This window comes from Tribolium castaneum, chromosome 9, assembly GCF_031307605.1.
Source record: "Tribolium castaneum strain GA2 chromosome 9, icTriCast1.1, whole genome shotgun sequence".
NCBI lineage: Eukaryota > Metazoa > Arthropoda > Insecta > Coleoptera > Tenebrionidae > Tribolium > Tribolium castaneum.
Window position 1 is genome coordinate 89,805 of NC_087402.1, and position 13,626 is coordinate 103,430.

The window sequence follows — 13,626 nt, forward strand, 5'->3', positions numbered from 1 at the left end:
TATTGGGGTGCATAGTAGATAGTACCTTCAAAAACGAAAAATTTCATACCGAAGAATGTCGTAATAGGGGCAAATATAATAAGAGCAGAGTAGACAAAAACTGTCTTAAAAATATTGTAGGGTGTCGTTTGAATCATTTTTAGAATCTGGAAATTTGATTAATCTGAGAGGTTAGGCATAGAGTGTCAAGTGACTGACTTGGGGAATTTAGTTTTCTCGCGTGCTGATTTAATTTAAATAAAAACAATTTGCTTTAAATTTGCCCAAGTTTGTGATAAATGTGGGTATTTGTTTGTTTGCGTGACGACGATTTAATAAAGTTTTAATTTTGAATTCATTGAGTGATTATGAACATTTGATTAATGTGATTTCGGTTGGTACGTTTGAAGCGGTCAATTTGAAACCTGTCAAAGCAAATAACGCTAATCTGTGTGGAAAAACACTCGTTGCTTATCGATCCGTTCCGATCGTGTCCGACGTTTAAAAACTGAATTTTAATCCAACAGTGTATTTCTCATAATAAAATCGTTTTACTTCGTGTACAAAACATTGAACTATCGAAAGTGAAAGTTGGGGGTTAGACCGGTAGCCGGAATTTATTTCGAACACGCTACGCAATCTCACTAGGAAGCAGCTGACGCTAGTGAACACACACACACACACAAACAGACACACATCGGTTAGAAATGCGAGACAACTTCAACATGTTACCAATTGTCCAAGACAACATGAACTACATACCGAGAAGTCTTACTAACCTATCATCCAATGGCTACTACGGCTACCAGCCTCCTTTATTGGAGAAGATGAAGGAAGAAAAGCCTTGCTTCATGGAAGTACAACAGTTCGAAAACCCCTCGAGCAAAAACCGGAAACGCGCTTGGGATTTTGGCACCACCACGGACTTACTAGAGTTCAAAAAACGGCGCCAAAACGGTAAGTCGAAATGACCATCCTCTTTCAATTGTAAACAAACACTCCTTTTTAATTTATCCTTGGCTTATTAATCAAACTTATCGCTTTCCTATGGTCTGGATAAACAAAGTTGGTGCTTTAGCGGTTGCATAGGTTTTAATTTCTGTAACTGTCTTCCAGAATGTAGTCCTTTCGTCTATCAGCAGCAATCCACGAATCGAACCGATGCAAACTTACGAAAACCAACCCATAATATCCCCGACATGCCGCGATGCATCATGGGTCATTTTATTTAAATTTTTTATTATTTAGTAGAATAGAAATATAATATTTTACTTTCAATATCGGTTTTTCTCTTTCCTCAGAAAAAATAATTTCCCGAAAAAAAAGCGATTCCGAGGACTTGTTTGAAGAATTACTTAGAGAAACGCACGGTTCTAACCTCTACAATTATTGGAAAAGTGATGATTTATAAATTACATAACAATTTTTTGTGAGGAAAACCATCGTTGCCTAACGCTAGTGGTTTATTTTTTGTACACATTTTCAGGATAGGGGAGGGACAATTGTAAATACAAGAATAAGTTTCTTTTCTCTGATTCAGGAAATGTCGCAGCTTCTGTGTATACTAGTTGATATTTTTGTATTGGTTTGTATTCATTTGAGTGAAATAAAAGTTGAAAGATTTATTTTAATTTTATTCAAAATAATCTCGATATAAACTAACGAATAAATTAAAACAGATCGTGATGATCGGAACGTGATGAAGTTGACCGATCTGAAAACCAACTCCTAACTCAGACTCACTTATAAAAATCATATACCTTTACTCGGAGTATTTGAAGGGGATTTAGTCGGCAAACGAGTCGGTACTTGATCCAAACCTTGCTTAATAAATTGAGTCTGTGCTTCTGCATTGTTCTGAAACTCGGTGGATGGCACCTCTACATCTTCCTACAAAACAAATATATATATTTTATGATATATATATATCAAAAAAAAAAAAACATACAGAAACCTCCAACGGTAATTCCCAAAATCCCCCAACCGCTCCTTCCTCCTCCACTTCCCCATCATCCTCTTCCACCCTCCCTTGATCGGCTTCAGCTAAATCACCATTTTGTATGGTTACTTCTTGATTAACATTAGTTTCAAACGTTTCGAGTTCGCCACCATCAGGACACGTATCCTGTATCAACTGAATGAAAGACAATTCGCCTCTCAATAAATCACTGACGGTTTGAATAAAATGCATCTTCACGTCATGAACTCTAAACAAAAAATTACTACGAACCAAATCTAGTCACGTCAAAAACTTACTTTTTGCCCTGATACTGTGCTAAAACCTCATCCAAAACATTGGAAAAATGTTTCTTGAAAACCGAGTCTCGCACTGTTTCTTGAAACGACTCAGATTCGAGTAGAACTTGCTTTAGACTCACCAAAAATGGATGAGTTATACTATCGTCCTCGTGATCGTTGAGAAACGGAATTATTTCTTTTATCACTCGATTATCATCCTGAAAAAAATTCGACTAGACTTTTAAGTTAGTATCACTGCAATCACAAACCAAAGTGTTACGTGACGTGGCTGTTTGATTTTTTATTATTTTTTTTGACCAAACGGTTGATTGCAAGTCAATCGGTTCGCTTTGTTGTGGCTCAAAAACCTAAAAATCAATATTTAACCGAATCTTACTCATAAAAACCATTCAAGTACTTGTCTATTTGTGTGATTCGTTGTTAAATTATGCGTAATTATTGTTTGAATTGCCTGTAGAATTTTAAGTCGTAACGGATCCGAACTGATCATTTGTAAATCACGAAACAATTGAATGAGGAAATGTGGACGTGTCTCATTGGCCGAAATAAGAGTCACCACTTCTTTGTAGACGTTTTCGCGCAATTCTTCAAACAATTTCGACCTGGAAAAGTTTAACATAAAACGACAAGACTTGTAAATGTCATATTACTTGGTATGATGATCATCAACTTGCTCTTCGTGCCATTCGTTTCGTCGACTTGCTGATTCTTTAAAAATCGTATGTTCTTCTGAAATGGTCGAATTGCTTTCATTGTTGTAATCGCACTCGTTTATGTTTCTCTGATCGACTTTATTAACATTGAGGACGTCAGGTGGTACAACTGAATTATTATTTCGAAACTGTGTTCTTCTACGTGGTGTATTCTCTTGAGATGACATTTGATCGGAATTACATTTTGGTGTTGTTACCAATGTAAAAGGATTATTGGAGATATTTTGGAAACCTTCATTACTTTTCGTTGAAAGAAGGTTTTGGCGGGAATAACTGACAAAAATTGTGTTAGTTTGGGAAATAAAATAAAAACAACAAAAAAAAATAACAACTAAAAACTAGTATTTGGTTTTATAACAATTCAGTTACCTTCTAAAATTGTCCCAATAATTGTTAGCTCTATTTCCAGGCGCGACTTGGTTATTTAGAGCTTGTCCATTCCACATATGAGTTGGCGGTATTTGGTTAGTGTTAGCATTAACAGCATGCAACACACTGTTATTATGATCACTCACATTATTCAAACAATGATCTAACAATCGAGCATTTTGCATGTTATTCTGATAAGAAGAAGAAGGATCAAGATTGACGGAAGGTGGGATATTATATTGATTTAAATTTGGCATTGAACATGCCGCAGCCACTTGATTCCCCCCTTTTTGATTCGATCTTGAGCGACATTCACTTTGTAAAGGTGAAGCCAAATTGCCGCCATAATCTTGCAATTGATTTACAGTTTGTCTCAACGAAATCAATTCGCGCTGTTGCAACCACAACATCTGACAACATTGGTTGAGCGTATTCAGCATGAAAGCTTGTGTTTGAAGAGTATTTGTTGCCAACCTAGTAGAAAATGTAAATAAAATGTTTGGCGATTTGATTGAATCTCATATCCTTTATCATTACTCAAGAGATGATGGTCTGGAACTTTTGAATCATTCCTGTATGTACTCACCAGCTTTGATAGTTGGGATCCACAATCGCAGTGGTGTTCATAGGCCTGGGTTCAAAATATAATGAACTTGGAGTTAGATTATTTCTGACGTTCGTTCCCCCTTGCTGGTCCAACATAGAATCGCAAACACTTCGTATCAATTCTAATTGTTTTTGTACTTGATTTTTTCCCTGTTCGCTAGCGGCACGCGGTGTGCGACGTTCAGGTGTTCGAGGTATACTTGATAGACGATCAGTAGTAGTGTCTTGTAAGTGATGGGCAACATAGTCATGGTCTGATTTAGGATAGTTTAAAGTTGGAAGAACGAATTGTTGGTTCGGGTCAGAATATTCGTCACTATAATTAAAATGAAAGAAGATGAAAAAAAAATTGTTATATTAAACCTGTCACTTGAGTCAAATCTATTATGGTCGGACATGATTGGCGCCCAATCAAAATACGCATTACTTGAACAACTGAATTCCGATTTATTGTCAGTGCCAACATCGTGATTTAAGTTTGACGTACCAGCTGGAATATTATTGTAAATTGTTTGTTAATAAATTGATACGACTCCCAACCTTTATGTTTGCCCATGATCTCTTCCAATTCCCTCTTTTTTGCTTCTAGTTCCACTTGAAGCGCCACTTTATTACTATTCGTTCGACTTTTAGGCTTAGCACCTCCAAAACCCCGATCACATGCATTCTTATTCACTTGTTTATTCAACGGAGTTCTTCTTTTCTCCCCATCTTTCTGTAAAAAATTCTCCGCTTTCGTACATATTCCACATGCTAGATCTTGTTCTTCTTGTGATGCGTTCGAATTCAGCTCCGTAGTTTTGACAATTTCCAACATATCTTTTAATTTCGATAATTGTTCTTTCATTGTTACGATTCTCCTGACTTGTGCACCAACATCGTCTTCATCAGTTTCTTCCAAAACTTGCAATTGCGCCACTAATTGATCAACTTGTGATTTTTTATTCTGAAGTTCGCTCAATTTATTTTGCAATTCTAAATGTTGGGCTCGCAATTCGGTGTCTCGATTATCCAAAACTTGAATTAATTGATTTCGATCGTCGTTGATGTTGTGCATTGTGACGATCTGACTTTGCAGACTGTCCATTTCGGCCAAAAGCTTGTCTTGGAGATTCGAATTTGAACCTCGAGGTTCATTCAGTCTTTTACTTCTCTCTTCCAATTCTCGAATGGCGATATCAAAGTCCTGCACACTGCTCAAATTCTTATTGCGTTGGTTGATACTACTGTTAACATCATCTATAAGAAAATACAAGATATATTTAAATGATTCTTATCTAGTTAACTTTTAAATTGGTTTACATGTAAAAAAAAGTGTGCCGCTCTGCTTAATTAAATCAACAAATATCAAGACTGTCAGTTGTGAAATTCACAAATTGGCAATTAATTAATTTTAAAAACTTCACTAAAATGTTACACTACAAGAAAACACTTAGCGAAACTTATTTACAAATTTGAAACTTACCTATTAATAAATGGAAAATGAATGCCTGTCATTAATTCTATAAAGCGGCAATTTTGATTTAACATGAAAAATTATTCTAATACACCTTGTACGTTTCGATAACTTAGAAGAGGTAGGAATAGTACTCACATTGAGAAGCCGTCAGTAATTTTTCTTGGATCTGACGAGCATCTTTCAATTTGTTCTCGGCTTTTTGTTGTAAACACAACAGTGACATTTGTTGGTCTCTCAACATTTCCATTTCGCGATTTGTATGGTCGATTTTTTCGTCAAGGTCATTGTGATGTGATGTTGCACTCTCTGAGTAATTGTCATTGCGGTCAGCCTGCAAAAATTTGGATCACTTCCAACTAGGAATCAACTAACAGTTGATTAGGCTAAAGACAGTACTTAATTAAAGCAAAAAAAAACTGTTTTGAGAGAACCGTGGTCAACCTATTTAGTTTTTAAAACATGAAAAGCATTGTTAGAGGGTGATAACACAACACAGAAGCAGAGCACACCTTCACCTGTTCCTCCGCCTCAATATTTCCTAAAATGTTGACCAATTTCGCCTCACTGTCTCTCAAATCGTTAATCATTTGCATCAAATTATTGGCGTCTCCCAACTGAATATACGACTTTTTTTTTCATCAAGTATTTTCAATAAAATCCGTGAGACGACTCACCTGATCATCTGTATTCTTCATACTGGACATGAGTGAAGTGGTGATTTGGAGATACTCTTGGATTTGACTCAACTTGTCTTCAATTTGTCTCTTGTCTGGATACTTGGTGATGTTGTCGCACTTGGGCACCGTTCCCGAAGAGTTACGGCGTGAGCTGGATGAACTTGGAGTGATGGAACCGTTTACTGTAAAATACTGTCAATGTTTAATTAAGCGAGATGCAAGTGAGTTACACGCAGGATTCAAGCGCTGCTCTTCGACGGTACCGACGTTCATGGCGCAATGATTTCGTCTGGAATTCCTCAAGTAGTCAGAGAGGTTGAGGCGGTGGAAATCGCCCGTCTAGAAATAGAAGACAACTATTTTTAAAGTTTATTTTTAGATGGTGGCGGAAAGAGGGGAAGTGTGGGAATTTTGACGCACTTACCAAGTTGTTGGTCCAACTGCGAGGACTATCACGTTCGTTGGGGCACGAAGTAGTGTTATTCCTGCATTTGATTTTAGGCACCGTTCCAGTACTCGAACGGTTCATCTTCCTGCGGTCTTCAGACATATTATGCGAACCGGCTTATTCAAGACACACTTTTACTAACATATTAGAAGCAATTACAACTCAAACAATAGGAAAATATTGCAGCTATTTTTATTTAAAATCCGACAATCATTTTATGTCTACTTTTTGACAATGGACAGAAGTGACGTTTAACAGATGTTGCATGTGGGTTGCATAACTTGAACCATTTTTGAATTTAAATATTAAAACGAGTAAATTTTTTTTCAGTCTTTTTATTTGAGCAAATCTTGTCCTCCCTAAAATCAACTGTTTGTGCATGAAATCAATTACGTAACTCAATTCAGGCTTTGTAACAAGATTCATATTTTCTTACCGTAAACTTTTGACCAGTCAGGCATAAATGTATGATTAAATTTAATCCATTCTGTGTATCGATATCCTTATTGAATATCCCATTATATCAATATCTTCAAGTCAAGGGTCTGTCACAGTCTGGAATAACAAAAGGAAACGGCTCTTTTTTATACTATTTACTTTATATTGATTTATTGATGATTCCATCTCCGGTATACTTATAACTTTTTTCTCTCCTTATTTAAAGCCATAAAATGATGCATCAAAAGCTTGATTAAAGCCAAAATAATCATTTATTAAAATTATTATTATTAAATTACTCACTAACTGTCCCACCATTTGCTAAAATTAAATCGCCCGCTACCACTCGACCAATGTTGTCCAATCAGCTGATTTCTGTTGTTGTGACAGTGACAGTTGTGAAGTTCTTTGTACTCTGCTGATGCATATTGATTTATAGTGATTTGAAACCGTCTGAAGCCCTTGTTTGCGACTTTGATGGTGAGTTTCAGTACTTGTACCCTTTCCATGTGTTCATCTTTCGGTGTTAATCCCCTATTTCTGACGTCATATCTGTTTAGATCTTCGGCAGCGAAATGACGCAGTTTGGGAAATGAAATGTTGATTTGCATCGAAAACAAGGTAAAGACCCCAATTTAGTTTGAAAATTTCGTTTACTGATAGACGATTTTATAAATAATCGTGTCGTGAGGTTGTCAATGGGCGTTTTGTGTCGTAACCCTTTGTCCTTCATCAGATGTGATCAGATGTTTACCCACACCCTCAATACTATTACAGCGACCAAATTATGTCTGCTGAATCACCTCGACGGTCCAGATCCCAGACGAGAGGGGGGAGTAGCGTCACTGTCGCACCTCAACAAGTCACGGACCCCACGATTTTGGACAGCGTCGCTGGATTTATCAACGAGGTCGTACCGACAGCGTATAATGTACCTAACGAAGTTGACGATAAGATACAATGGGCACATTTTGAACAACTAGACCAGGACGAAGCCACATGGGGGTCCATTTACGATGCTGATAATGCCGTTCCACCGCCCCTGATACTCGTCTTGGGATACACTACAGGCATACAGGCATGTTTACTCAAATATTGTAATACCTAAACCACATAACGCAAAAAACTTTATGAATTTTTTAAACGAATCAAGTTACGTAACGAATTAAATTACAAAGATTGTAAAAAACACGAATTTAAGTTACTAAATGTTACTACTCTTAATTTACAAAAATTAAGTTGATAAGGAACCAATAATCATCGAAATTAAATTGTATAATATTATTTTTGAACAAGTAGAATTATTAGAAAAATTAGAAAATTAAGTATTGGAGGGTTCAGAAGCCAATTAGATAATTAACGATTTTATAAGTTCGTTCTAAAAAATATAGCAAAACTTGCTAAGAATCGTTTTTAAGGAGTTCACTACGGAACTCTATGTTAAGAGTTCAGTGACTTAAAATTAACAATGCATTGACAAAAGTTACTTGACGGCAAATGATTTTTGTTGTCAGTGATGTTGGAAACAGAGTATATAATTCTTCCCCTTGAGTCATTTTTTTTACAAAGTACACTGGAATCAATTAAATCTATCTTTGTGTATATTTTTAATTTTGGACTTTTTGCAGATTTGGGTGATTCCAGCAACGGGCGAAGCCACTGAAATCTTATCATTTCGTCATAGCATTCTTCGTGTTCTCCGATTGATTCCGACTCCGTTCAAAACTGGCGGAGACAATGTTGATTTGTTTGCATCATCGCGTCCTCTAATCGCTCTTTGTGACTCTATTTCAAATTACAGCACTCTGACTTTTCGGTCACTTAAAGGAGGAGTTGTAGATCCGGTATATGCACTAATAATAATAATAATGTTGTAGTGATTTTATTTTCGAAAATTTTATTTTAGGTAAAACAGATACAGTTTAAAACGTCAATCTTGAACGTTTTAGCAAATCGTCATTCGATTGTGGTGAGTTTTGCTGAAAAAATCGCCGTCTTCGATGCATTTACTTTGGAGAATCGTATCAGTGTGACTACTTGTTATTTGAGCCCTGGTATCCAACAGAATCCTTTAGCTTTAGGTGCAAGATGGTTGGCGTACGCTGAAAAAAGGCTAATAGCGAATAATCGGAGTGGAGGTGGCAATGAAGGGGAAGGAGTACAAGTAATTAAAATATAGGATGAAATAAATGTATAAAATTATAAATTTTTTGTAGAGTTATACCGCTACTGTATTACATGCAGCAAAGTCTTTGGGTCGTGGCATTCGGGAATTCACCGAATCAGTGGCTGGAAGTTTAACGGGGAATCCCAATTTTAAACCTGGTTCATCAACGAGTAGCCCCCAAGCCGGAGGAGTAGCCGATGTGCCCCAAAAAGGCATCGTTACAATTCTCGACATTGAAAACAAGACAATGAGTCCACAAGAGAATGTTATTCCGCAAGATGCTGTGATAGCCCATTTTGTAGCCCACACTGAAGCTATTGTTTGTTTATCGTTTGATCCGAGCGGAATGTTACTTTTAACAGCCGATAAACGTGGTCATGATTTTCACGTGTTTCGGATACAACCCCATCCTGGGGGCCCTGCTTTGGCTGCAGTCCATCACTTGTATGTGTTACATCGTGGTGATACATCGGCCAAAGTTCAAGATATGTGTTTTTCACCGGATTCGCGTTGGGTGACTGTATCTACACTTCGGGGAACTACTCATGTATTTCCGGTGACACCTTACGGTGGTCCGATTAGTGTACGAACACATGCTACAGCACATGTTGTTAATAAGATGTCAAGGTATCAACGATCAGCTGGATTGACTTTGGAAGGTAGATCAAGTAGTCCAGTATCATTGACTGAAACACCAGTCAATTCGTTGTTTCCCTATCGCAATCCAAGATTTCCACCTTATCCACAGCCGACTATTGTCAATCCACTTGCTCAAATCAGACAACCGGTTTATGTACAAAATACAACGGGAGCATTGTCTCAAAGAACCCATCCTGGAAGACAACGATTGTCTTCGTCGTCAGAAGAGAATATTACTTTGAGGGTTGTAGCGTGTTTTGCCTCACCTAGAGCATGGATGGATGTCTCAAAAGGGGGACCAAGAGAGACTTCGCACAAGCCCCAAATCAAACCGGTGAGTCAAACAAACCGTTTTGTTCTAAAGACATTTCGAATTATAAACATTAATTTATTATAACTTACACAGACAAGTCATTTGTACTGCATGAAAAAATTTAAACAAAGTTTAAAGTTATATTTGTTAAGCAAATGCTTTTATACTCTAATAAATGAACAAGTTTTACCAAAAAATCAATCGATGTTTTGTGATATATTGTTTAAATTTATTTTAGTGTAACTACGTTTTATGTTTTATATGTTTTGACATGTCGTTCAACGCCATAATATGGTTGTTTTTATCATGAATAAAGTGAAATTCTATTCTATATTCTTCTTTCAGGTGGAGTCCTTGTTCGTAATCTCGTGCTACGGAACGTTAATCCAGTACGATTTGGAACCACATCCATCTTCTTCGCTCCCAAAAGAACGCGTATGTAACGATACCCCAATTGAATTGAAAGTATGTGCAAAAGCCCAATGGTCTCTTCATCGTCGCCTTCATACCGCTGACGTTCCCTTACCATTATCCGAAGACAACTTAAATTTTATAGCTCAAAGCGTGCCTCTTTACAAAAAGACTAAACCCGATCATAACGACGATCATTGGTTGTCTCAAGTTGAAATTGTGACACATCTAGGACCCCATAGGAGGCTTTGGATGGGACCCCAATTTACGTTCAAAACCTATACCATCACAAATGGTACTGTTTTAGAAACGAAATCAGTTGATGTGAGACGTTCAAAACCGGTTAATATGCCGGTGAGCAAAGCTAATGCGATTTTAATTGAATCGGGGTCTGCAAGCAGTTGCGAGCAATTGTTTTTGGACACATATCATAAGGCGTGTGAGGAGGTGGGAAGTGCTGGGGAGACAAGACTTAAAGAGGATTTGGCAGATGCCATGTTAGAATCGCCAGGAATTCGAGGAGGAGATACAGGTAATTAATTAATTGAAATAGAAGCAATGACTAAAATTAATTGCTAGTCATGTAATTTGTGTTTTATTTTTATTTGTATCCCATATTGCACTTGAAATACTTTTTGCTTTGGCTTGAAAAGTGGTTGAATTTTCCTTGTGATGAGTGACACAAATTACATAATTATAAAAAAAGCGCGCTCATTTAATGCGGTATTTCGTCGCGATGATGACACACGACATTAAATCATCAGCTGCAGAACTAGCCAAAGGCAGGAAAACTGACCACTTGAATTAACAATCAAATCGCACAGTATAATAACCCTCCTTCTATATGCATTCATTTCCTATTATTTATAGTACTTTTTCTTTTTAATTTTTTGGTTGAGGTGCATGTGTGCATGCTTTATATCACAATCAATCAGTAATACCTGCCATTGGCTTTTTCTGTTCAGGTGGGCATTGCGTGATCGTTTCAATGAAACCATCATCGACAGTTGCCAAAGTCGTGAATCCGTTAGGCACCGTTGTAACAGTCCAATCTGATGATGAAACAACGCTAGAACAGCAAGTTATTGAAGATGCTGTTATACATGAAAACTGCGATGAAGCATTATTTAGACCGGTGGTGGCACCAAAAGCCGTTTTTTATTCAGAAACCAAACCGAAACCTTGTCCTCCAGATCACATACTGACCAAAAGTCTCGAAGCCAACACTGAAGTCGCCGTCAAAATCATCAATCATAAAAGCAACAATGAAAAAAATAATAGACTATCTTCCAAACATATCAAGTCGAGAGAAAGCTCACCTAAAACTAAAACAATCAAAAAAAGTTGCGGCAAAATTGAGGAGAATAAGACCAAAATCAAGAAGGAAGACAAAGTGCAAGGTAAGATTATACAGGCTGATTTTTTTTAGAGCCTTGAAACTTTTTAACTTCTAGCATAGCTTTTACATCAACCATTCTGAGTTTAACTAAATTAATTTCAAAATGACTGAACTTCGGGAGCGATGAAATTTTAAATAGTCAGTAATAATTAATTTTGTTAAATTTTTGAATTCGCCTTTTGAATCTAATTAAAATGTATCCTAATTGACGAAGGTAATTTTTTGCAAATTTTTGTTTGCAGAGGTTCATTTAAAATAACACAGCTTTTGGTAACCAAAGGTTTGAAGGGTCTTTTCTAAAATGTTAAGTTTCGTTTTTCTTTACATTTCCTGTAGTTGGGCAGGTGCCTGTTGGAAATAAATGGCTATTTATTTATTATTAAAAAAAAATCTTCGGAACTGTTAACTGTCAAATTGCAAGGCTACTATGATTTTTCAAAATGACCCTGTTTTTTTAATGGCGATTAAATGAACATCGATTTTTATGGAGACCGCGATGGAGACTTTTATCAACATCTTCTATATCTATTTCTTACTTCTTTTAAAATTTTAGCTATTATTTTCATTTTTAATTGAGGGCCAATTTTTCGTGGCCATTTTGTAAATAATTTAGTTAAACTCAGAATTGTATACGAAATTTTAAAGCTCTAACTATATAATTATAAGAAGTTAAAAAGTTGCGAAAATAAATCAAAAGTATAAAAATAATTCTATTTTAGATGTTTTGGATTGTGTGTGCGTTGATTTGCCCCAGTTTGAGGATGTGCCGATGAAGAAAAGCCCCGACTCATCTCTATTCGAAAGCATTTTAAAATTTGAAGATGCTGAAGATTGCAGCGAAAAAATGACAAACGCTTTGAATAAAACAACCGATCCGGAAATAACTTGTTCTTCCGAAGAAGAGAAACTGTCTACACGTAAAGCACGCAAACCTAAAACTAAGCTTGGAGTGAAAATAACAAAAGAAAAAGAGAATGCCAGTTTAGTGGAAATCGATGTTCCACCAATAAAAAGGTCTTGGAATATTGTGGCGGCCTCAAAACCACCCAAAGAAAAAATCATCGATTTGGATCTTCCCGAAATTGAAAGTGTGGAAAGTTTTGCAGTAAATAAACTTGCGAAAAAAGAGAATTTGATTGATATTGACGTGGAGGTGAAAAATGATGAGTTGTTGAAGATTGATAATAAATCTTCGGATGAGATCGGATCATCACCAGATACGACCGAAAGTGACGATTCAAGTAAAGTACCACCGATTGTCGAGGATGAAAATCTTGCGCCGGCGCAAAACTCGCAAACGTCGAAAAGTTCTCGGAAAAAGTCAAAGAAAAAACGTAAATAATTGGATTGGAAATTCCGAAAGTCTCTAAAATGCTCTCGTAATTGTTAATTTTTTAGATGTGTTGGGTCAGGATACGTTTTTCTAAGTATTAAATGTGTTCACCTTAAATTTTCGACAAAAGTGGTGTAAAATTGTACATAATAATAATAATAATAATAATAATTTAAGATATTGTGAATCTGTATTTCATTACACTAAACAAAAAATTGGAAAGAAAAATAAAGATCTCATGTGGAGTTTTTGTTTTTTGTATTATAATATTACTTAATTTTTTGTTTCGTTGATTTTAAAATGTGTGGGTGGTTTCAGGTGGTGAACAATCGGCAGAGTTGAACAACAAAGACATTGAAGATATGAGTTCTGCGAGTAGTTTCAGTTCAGCAAGTCGGGCATCACCAACGCCCTCC

General features: G+C 36.4%; 3 protein-coding genes and 1 long non-coding RNA gene across 11 annotated transcripts; 3 read left to right on the plus strand and 1 right to left on the minus strand.

The window, feature by feature from the left end:
- The first annotated feature begins 7 nt into the window (after positions 1-7).
- LOC661835 (uncharacterized) lies at positions 8-1,602 on the plus strand. The gene is made up of 2 exons (XM_008193390.3): positions 8-936; positions 1,096-1,602. The coding sequence occupies exons 1-2, from the start codon at positions 687-689 to the stop codon at positions 1,209-1,211; spliced, it is 366 nt and encodes a 121-aa protein (XP_008191612.1). The 5' UTR covers positions 8-686; the 3' UTR covers positions 1,212-1,602.
- Positions 1,593-6,621, minus strand: cmb (combover). Of its 6 annotated transcripts, none has more exons than XM_064359124.1 (16): positions 6,487-6,621; positions 6,293-6,401; positions 6,060-6,244; positions 5,901-5,999; positions 5,521-5,716; positions 4,467-5,165; positions 4,290-4,416; positions 3,907-4,242; positions 3,321-3,794; positions 2,889-3,224; positions 2,636-2,840; positions 2,487-2,585; positions 2,236-2,435; positions 1,928-2,186; positions 1,740-1,869; positions 1,593-1,693 (listed from the first exon to the last, which is right to left on the minus strand). In XM_064359124.1, the coding sequence occupies exons 1-16, from the start codon at positions 6,610-6,612 to the stop codon at positions 1,650-1,652; spliced, it is 3,624 nt and encodes a 1,207-aa protein (XP_064215194.1). In that variant the 5' UTR covers positions 6,613-6,621; the 3' UTR covers positions 1,593-1,649. The 6 variants fall into 6 exon arrangements, with proteins under 6 accessions (XP_064215194.1, XP_015834451.1, XP_008191614.1 ...); XM_015978965.2 differs by having other exon boundaries at positions 5,895-5,999; XM_008193392.3 differs by having other exon boundaries at positions 5,901-6,011.
- Positions 6,240-6,834, plus strand: LOC135267184 (uncharacterized). The gene is made up of 2 exons (XR_010335534.1): positions 6,240-6,377; positions 6,442-6,834. It is a non-coding gene; the product is annotated as an uncharacterized LOC135267184 (long non-coding RNA).
- A 448-nt stretch (positions 6,835-7,282) lies between these two features.
- On the plus strand, positions 7,283-13,455 carry LOC661755 (breast carcinoma-amplified sequence 3 homolog). Of its 3 annotated transcripts, none has more exons than XM_015978966.2 (9): positions 7,283-7,428; positions 7,509-7,569; positions 7,685-8,026; positions 8,577-8,792; positions 8,855-9,112; positions 9,165-10,088; positions 10,413-11,010; positions 11,444-11,878; positions 12,597-13,455. In XM_015978966.2, exons 3-9 carry the CDS (start codon positions 7,736-7,738, stop codon positions 13,217-13,219), a joined length of 3,345 nt encoding a protein of 1,114 aa, XP_015834452.1. In that variant the 5' UTR covers positions 7,283-7,428; positions 7,509-7,569; positions 7,685-7,735; the 3' UTR covers positions 13,220-13,455. The 3 variants fall into 3 exon arrangements, with proteins under 3 accessions (XP_015834452.1, XP_008191608.1, XP_008191609.1); XM_008193386.3 differs by having other exon boundaries at positions 7,726-8,026; XM_008193387.3 differs by having other exon boundaries at positions 7,726-8,026; positions 11,672-11,878.
- The last annotated feature ends 171 nt before the right edge of the window (positions 13,456-13,626 follow it).

What these genes read in the sequence shown, in the direction of transcription:
- cmb (XM_008193391.3), bottom strand. Translation starts at nt 6,612, where the DNA reads ATGTCTGAAGACCGCAGGAAGATGAACCGTTCGAGTACTGGAACGGTG. An exon ending in GCAGTTGGACCAACAACTTG is followed by an intron (nt 6,402 to 6,486) that starts GTAAGTGCGTCA and finishes TTCTATTTCTAG; the next exon opens with ACGGGCGATTTCCACCGCCT. An exon ending in TGAAGAATACAGATGATCAG is followed by an intron (nt 6,012 to 6,059) that starts GTGAGTCGTCTC and finishes TGAAAAAAAAAG; the next exon opens with TCGTATATTCAGTTGGGAGA.
- LOC661755 (XM_015978966.2), top strand. Translation starts at nt 7,736, where the DNA reads ATGTCTGCTGAATCACCTCGACGGTCCAGATCCCAGACGAGAGGGGGG. An exon ending in GATACACTACAGGCATACAG is followed by an intron (nt 8,027 to 8,576) that starts GCATGTTTACTC and finishes GACTTTTTGCAG; the next exon opens with ATTTGGGTGATTCCAGCAAC. An exon ending in AATTCGAGGAGGAGATACAG is followed by an intron (nt 11,011 to 11,443) that starts GTAATTAATTAA and finishes TTTTCTGTTCAG; the next exon opens with GTGGGCATTGCGTGATCGTT.
- LOC661835 (XM_008193390.3), top strand. Translation starts at nt 687, where the DNA reads ATGCGAGACAACTTCAACATGTTACCAATTGTCCAAGACAACATGAAC. An exon ending in CAAAAAACGGCGCCAAAACG is followed by an intron (nt 937 to 1,095) that starts GTAAGTCGAAAT and finishes ACTGTCTTCCAG; the next exon opens with AATGTAGTCCTTTCGTCTAT.